Source organism: Cajanus cajan, chromosome 8 (assembly GCF_000230855.2).
Source record: "Cajanus cajan strain Asha chromosome 8, NIPB_CcT2T_4, whole genome shotgun sequence".
NCBI classification, from domain to species: Eukaryota; Viridiplantae; Streptophyta; class Magnoliopsida; order Fabales; family Fabaceae; genus Cajanus; species Cajanus cajan.
Window position 1 is genome coordinate 8,477,664 of NC_138524.1, and position 7,925 is coordinate 8,485,588.

Genomic DNA, 7,925 nt, shown 5'->3' on the forward strand with positions numbered 1-7,925 from the left:
TGAAAAAACAATCACGTCTCTGATAAAATTTATTTTAATACATATCTATGAAAGAAATGAAAATTTGAAATTGAAAATATATGTATCTCCCTAAAACATGGAATAAAATACAAAAATAGAAAAGAATAACATTAATCACATTCACATACAGGCCTAGTACTGCATGTTAAAATTCACTCTCCGATCGACCAAAATTCCAAATCATATTTTGGTCATTTACAAATGCCCACGTCAAAGTCAATGCCTTGAAACTTTAACGTGGATCTTTCGGCTTATTGAGCAGCACAAAGCGGTTGTTTATTGGCTGCAATGGTCTTGCATTAACACCTGAATCCTGCAAATTAAACAAAGATGAGACTAAGTCATTTCCAATACAGACGTTCTAAGTGATTTCACTGTAGAGGTAAGACTTTAAAAGATAATGATGTGGTTTAATACAATAATTATTATAAAAATGAATAACAATTAATTATGTGAAATTTTTTTGTGATTGACTATTTCAATTATCACATAACTTTCATATATTCTACTCTCTTTATCTCATGTTAAGTATTATATTTGAAGAAAAAAAAGAAATTGTTGTTTAATGTAATATTAATTATTATTTTTATTTATATTCACTATAATATTCTTTAGAAAGTTGTTATCATTTTTAGTAATAACGATTATAATTATTAAATTAACTTTTAAAATCACTACTATCTTTTATTTTTTTTATTAAAAAAAACATTTATGAAAAGACATAATAAATAATTAAACAAATTTCTCTATCAATGACGACTCTCTCTCTCTCTATTTAAATAATAAATTATTGGTTGCAGGTAATGTGAGACCGTGTGAAAAGCTATAGTAACTTACATCATGAACGGCTTCTCGAAGCAATCTGATTTGCTCCCTTGAAACGGATCTCATCTGATCAATTACACAAGGTTCATCAGAGTATAATAAATCTTGAAGAAAAGAAAAAACAAACTATGACCTAAATATTCCAAATACTGCTAAATTGATATATCAAACCTCTCTAAGTATGGTCCAAGAAACATCCTCAGTGCACGGAGGGGTAGTCAATGAACCCACGTATCTGTAATACTGTGTTCCGCTAATGCTTATTTTAACCAGTCTAGGATCCATTACACCCACATCTTTTTCTGCTCCCGTACTATTGGAAATGGTTACCAAGTGCTTCGTCAACTAGAAAACATGTACAAAGTATACATAAGTAATTTAAGCATATATAATATTAATTCACTCATATGAAAGACACTGTGACATCTTTAATTTACCAATGCCAAGAAAGGATCTGGTACTGTTCCAACTTTATACAACATTCCAATAACTGCAGTTTGTCCTGATGGAGTTTCGTGCACCATGTGTAACTCAAGATCCAACCTGAAACCAGTTGGATATTCAATTAAACTACTTAAGTTTTTAGTTTCTGCAAGGGTAAATCTTCCTGATGATTAATTGGAGCTTCTTTGCATTTGTTAATAAGAAAAACATTTACATATTTATATATATATATATAAAGGTGGAGAGATATTTTGATATATAGATCACAAATTGATGTACCTTTTGCCATCTATGGTGTGTTCAGAGGGAGAATGCCAATGGAACTGTTTTAGTACATACTGAGTTCCATTGATTTGTAGATAGCTTGTGCCCGCAAGCCATGCCAGCTATTCAAGAAGAATTAAATATTCAAACAAACTTAGTAGGGGCAAAAGGAAATTAGTAGTAGAATATTGCATAATAATTTAGTGAAAAATGAATTAAATATATATTTGCAAATTGACTGTAACCTTGATATCATGACCCCTATTCTTAAGAGTTGCATTGGATGGCCGGTAGTTCATCTGAAGTGTTCCCAAATGGGATACTATTTGAACCCTCTCATTCAACAAATCAATCGGTGATTGCATGGATCCATTTTTGCATTTACTCCATTCGGGTTTAATGTCTCCCCAATTAAATGGTCCTATCTCACTCTTTACATCATAGTTAAACTCGCTTTCGTCCTCTGCCAACAAAAAAACGAATTAACATTTTAAAAAATCTTATTATTATATAATTACGTGATACACTTAAAGTACAAAATAGTTTTACAGGATTACCATCTAATTATAAATCATCATTTGTGATCATAATTTGTTAACTTTTACAATAAATAAATAAAAATTATAGACCTAGGTTAGTGGAAACAATTATTTTTAGAAAAATAAAAATTAATAATCATAATCATATATAAAAAAATATAAATATAAATATAAAAAATAATCCTTAGTAGATTCAATATATAAAATTAGAAATATAAAATACAATATTTTTAAATATACATTAACAATTTAATTAAAATGAAATGAGACATTAAAGATGTGAGATTCAATTTATATCACCCTTAAATTCTATAGTTAATATAGGACCTAAAATTTAATTTGATAAAAAAAAATCCCTAGAAAAGTGTGTGGATTCATTGGTAAATAGTATTTACATGCGATGGTTTAATTAATTTTCTAAAGCATGCATGCAAATTAAAAACAAAGCAACTAAGAAAATGGATTCTTACCAACTTCTTGAGACATTATTATTGGGCATGATAGCAAAACAAGTGCCATTAATAAACTGCAAATCAGAACCTGCTTAGCAAGCTTTTCCATTTTAGCTAGCTAACACCTTTCCGGAGCTATATATGCAGGGTGATTTCCTATGGATATTTGATGTAATTGTATATATGTGGAATAATGCTGGAAAGAATTAATACATTAAAAGCTACGTGCTACTATATTTATAGACAGCCACAGGGCGTGAACATTAAAAAAGAAACTGGGAATTAATTAAAGGTCAAGGGTTGAAATGTGAAAACTATTACATTGCGGTCATTCAAGACACTTTTCTTAATTTAGACTTGTATTGTATCCAAGCAATTTTAAAACTTTAGAAACCAATAAGAAGGTGCCAATTTTCTATCAACAAAATATATCTGGTTGGCACATGGACGGTTCTACACACGTTTTATGTCCTTAATTATGCAGCATGTGTACTTCAGTGACATCCAAAAATATGCTTTTGTGAAAATTTATTTCACTCACGTTTGCAATGACACCTGGTTTGACAGAATACATTTTTTTGTTGCTTGCAAGGTTTGACAAAAGCCATTCTTATAGTATTAACTATGATGTTCTCTTTGAAGTTTTGAACGACGTAATTGACTCATTGTCCATCACAGAATAAGAAGCAAATTAAAACACTCCATACAAGTAAAAATCAATCACACTCGATCTTACGAAACAAGACTACCAATAGTTTGAACAGAAAACTCAAAACTGCGTCAACTACTCTCAAACTAATGATTTAGACTTTAGAGTTTTCCGGATGTTCTTATAATTTTTCAAATATAAAATTAAAAAATTTAAATATATTTTTAATTTTTGTAAAATGAGCATTTTTATTATTATTTTGATTTCTGTAAAATAAAAAGAGTTTTTCATCTTTTTAAAATTTATAAACATTGTTTTTAATCCATGTAAAATGAGTAATTTATTTTGTTCATTGTAAAATTATTTTTCTTTAATTTTTATTCCACTAAAATTTAAAGTCCCTATTCTTATCCTTGGTAAACAATAAGGTATATACATAACACTTATTTTAAGGATGTATAAAAAATTTAGATGTGTGACACACATAAAATATCAAAAATAGTTGTGTGTATTACTTAAAATGATCACATAACTTTCTAATAAACATAAAAATAATTAAAAAGAATTATGAGTTTATTTTAATACATGCTTAGAAGTGTTTTTAAGATATTATCTATTAAAGATATTCTTTATTTTTAATAGAAAATCTCTTAAAAATATTTCTAACTTGTATCCATATATACTTTATATAATAGTAAGAACTAAAACAATAGTTCCAAAATATAAAGATAAAAAATCAAAGAAATTTTTTTATAAGGACCATAATTAAAACATTCATTTTGCATGAACTAAAAACATATTTAATATTTAAAAAAAATAAGGGTTAAGAATATTGTAAACAACTTTTATTGGTCCTATCACATATTTTTAATGAGTTAGTGTTTTGTATCAACGAGTTTTCATATACACATGTTTTCACACTGACAAGATATTGTCTACTTTATACTTAAGTCTTTATGGTTTTGCTTTAGGTCATTAATATATTACTCAAAAGATCTCTTTATCAATAAAGACAATTACATATATTTATAAACTTGTGTTGACTATCCTTTGTTCAAGTTATGCAGGACTTTATTTGTATCCCAACAATTTTTCTTCAAATAAAAGACCATGGTTTAATCATTCTTTATAGCAGAAATTAATTAGTTTACAAGTATATCCAATAATGACTCATAGAGTTCAATCACATTATAAGTATTTGTATTGTCATTTTATCATCAACTCACGATATAACAAGACACACTTTTTAACTTTCTATATTACTAAGAAGATTCTCTCTATATATGAACTTATCATTAATAAATTTTTTTATATAATGAATCGTATACCCGAATCCATCTACCAACCATCATAATTGCTTAGTCAGTTATTTAGTTGAATCAATGACTCTAATTTCATTTATTGTGTATTAAGAAGTTCTCACACACACATCTTTACATTGATAAAATATTCTTCACTTTAAACTTAAGTTCTCATAATTTTATTTTTAATTATCATTCAAAAGATTTATTACTAATGAATTCTTGATGTGAGACTTTGTTGTATCTTAATGATTAAAAAATAATTCGATTCTCCTAAATGTTTTCTTGGCAAATTAATGGGATGATAAAAATATTTTACAAATAATATAACTACCTAATAATTGAATAATTCATACAAGAGTCCGTTTCTTTGTCGATCGATCTGGTTAATTATATAGTTAATTAATGAGTTCGATCGGACCCGAAAAGAGTGGAATGTTGAAAATAAGTCATTCACTTATTCGGTATTAATTGTCGCCCTAAAAACAAATAATAAAAAAATCTGTATTGTCCAATAGATCAAGACGCTTATAAATGTAGAATATAAATTTTTTAAATGTTAATTGTACAAGTTAACTCGGCCTTGACTGCAGCCATCGTAAACTAATTTAGAATTATAATCTTGTGTTTCGGGTCATCATTTTTGTCTACAGTCTGAAATGTATAATAAAATTATTTTTATAACAAAGACCAATCGAATAGTCCATCATAATCTGCAGTTGTGTTCATCATATTGATCATGTTCTGTGTCGTGCATGGAAACTAGAAAGAACTAGGTGCAACTAAACTGGTCAGAGCACGCTCCATATATATATTTATTACAAGAAATAAAATTTATATATATATATATATATATATATATATATATATAAATAGCTTTTTGAAGTTTTAAATGGCTTGAATAGTGCCTTTGATAAAAAGTTTAGATCTTTAATTTTACCTCCCTAAACTAATCCTTAATCAAACATTCAGAGTAATTATGAAATGCTTCTAGAAATTTACTTGGTTTCTCTTGGAAGATTCGTGCCTGCTGAGGCCATTTGCATTCTTGATTGTCTCATTAAGCTAACTCTTAATCAAACATTCAAAGTAATTATGTAATGCTTCTTGAAATTAACTTCGTTTTCTTTGAAATATTCGTGCCTGCTGATGCCATTTGCATTCTTCATATTTGTCTCAATAAACTAACCCATAATCAAACATTCAAAGTAATTAATTGTAAAATGCTTCTTGAAATTAACTTAGTTTCTCTCGGAAGATTTGTGCTTACTAATGCCATTTTGCATTCTTGATATATATTCTATAACAATTTATTTTAATGACGTTTTTATTCTCATAATTATTTTCATATCATTCACTTTTTTTTCATTAACTATTCGCTATTTTATAACTTCTATTATTTTTTAATTTTATTTAGAAGTGTAAGCATGAATGAGGAATTTCTAGCTAAAAGAAGTGAGTTTGGGTTGAAAGGATGAATTTAGTTTAACTAATGTATTTTTATTTTAAAAAATACACGAAATTACATATAGTGTCAATTTTACGTTAATATATACATTTTTTGTAATATACTCTCACCTTTTTGTTAAAATACATTAACAATTTAGACATAAGTTTTGGAAAGAAAACAATATTTTTTTTTGCATTGCTACAAATTCTAACAAAATCTGAAATTTCGTCCGAATCATTAAAAAAATTATTATTTTTTAATAAATTTATTATAAAATATAATATTTTATAATAAATTTATTTAAAAATAATTATTTTTTTAATGATTTTGACGATATTTCGAATTTTACACTTTTGGAAGATACAACATTTTCTTATCTTTTTATATTAGGAACATGGTATTAATTTACTATTTAGTATTTTTTAAAATTATAAAATTGGCTATTCCTTTCTCTGTCTCTCTCTTAGTCATTTCTTAGACAGTCATCAACGGCACCATAGTTGTCACACAACCCACCAATGTTTGCTATGTCGTCTCCACCAACTACCCACGTGCTGCAAGTGCGACAAATTTTTTTTAAAAAATTATATAAACTTTTATATATTACGCCATAAATAATTTAAGAGTTAATTAATTATACATTATTAGTGTAAAAAATTTTATATTAATAATTAATTATATTTTTTAATTATTTTATTTTATTTTATTTTTATTTTATTAAATAAATAAATAATATAATATTATTAAAAAATATAATTAATTATTAATATATAAAAAAATTTACATTAATAATATATAGATAATTACTCATAATAATTTAATCTACATGTATTTTGGAGTCCCTACCCCAAAGATTTGTTTTTGGCAAGATCTGCCACTGCTACGATTCCACACAGGAACAGAACCCAATGCGTGTCATCATCTCATTTCGATCAATAAAGGGATCAATGGTAGTTACTTTCAAATAAAAAAGTATTTTAACATGCGTATATTTTTCTCCTAATTTCCTAGCTAGTTATTTTATTCTCTCTTTTATCTTTCTCCTCTCTCCTTGTAACTTTCTTTCTTTCTTTCTTTTTTAAAGATGAAATCGATTCTTAGTATATTGTGATTCTATCTATTTATCACTTTTTTAAATTAATATCTTTTTACATTTTATAATTAACTTTTGAATTTTACTTATTTCATTTTTTTCTTATTAATTGCAAATTAATAACTTTGACTTATACATGAGACTTATTAGACTAATAAATTTATTTTGTACATTCTAAAGATAAATTAACTTTTTTGAAATTAATAAAAGTAAGGTATATATATATATATATATATATATATATATATATATATATTTAGTTCATGTGAAAAGAATGAGTTTTAATTTTGGTCTTGTAAAATATAAGTAGATTTTAATTTTAATTTTTAAAAAATATTTTTTTTTAATTTTTATCTATATAAAATTTAAAGTCATTATTTTTTTTGTTTCTAATAACTATTTATTGATATATATATATATATATATATATATATATATATATATATATAACATATATTTTAGAGATTCATAAAAAAATTAGAAATCTCACATGCAAATAAAGCATTACAAATAGTTATGAGTATCATTTGAGATAATCACGTAATCTTCTAATAAATATATAAGCAACTAAAAAATGTCACATAGTAACAAGGACTAAACCAATAATTTAAACTTTTATAGATAAAAAACAAAGAAATTTTTTTATAGAAACCAAAATTAAAATATAGTTATTTTACTGGATTTAAAACAAGTTTAAGTCTAAAAATATAAATTATTTGATGTATATTTAGTTAATTATTAAATTTTGCAATAATTAATTATTTTTAATAATAAAATATAAATACATATAAATTCTTTAAAAAATCGTATGTTTAATATACATATATTTTATTTATTAAATTATTGAATGTAGTAAATAATATTAATGAAAAAAATTAATTTATGTT

At 25.2% G+C, this 7,925-nt stretch overlaps 1 protein-coding gene across 1 annotated transcript; it reads right to left on the reverse strand.

Moving 5' to 3' along the window:
* LOC109790065 (alpha carbonic anhydrase 7) lies at positions 1 to 2,833 on the reverse strand. Its single transcript, XM_020349162.3, has 7 exons — positions 2,564 to 2,833; positions 1,800 to 2,017; positions 1,570 to 1,676; positions 1,284 to 1,389; positions 1,018 to 1,191; positions 859 to 912; positions 1 to 334 (listed from the first exon to the last, which is right to left on the reverse strand). The coding sequence occupies exons 1-7, from the start codon at positions 2,652 to 2,654 to the stop codon at positions 254 to 256; spliced, it is 831 nt and encodes a 276-aa protein (XP_020204751.1). The 5' UTR covers positions 2,655 to 2,833; the 3' UTR covers positions 1 to 253.
* Positions 2,834 to 7,925: the final 5,092 nt, after the last annotated feature.

Coding starts and splice junctions, on each gene's coding strand:
- LOC109790065 (XM_020349162.3), bottom strand. CDS start 2,654: ATGGAAAAGCTTGCTAAGCAGGTTCTGATTTGCAGTTTATTAATGGCA. Junction 2,018..2,563: donor AATAATGTCTCAAGAAGTTG/GTAAGAATCCAT, acceptor TTTTGTTGGCAG/AGGACGAAAGCGAGTTTAAC. Junction 335..858: donor TTCGAGAAGCCGTTCATGAT/GTAAGTTACTAT, acceptor TTTAATTTGCAG/GATTCAGGTGTTAATGCAAG.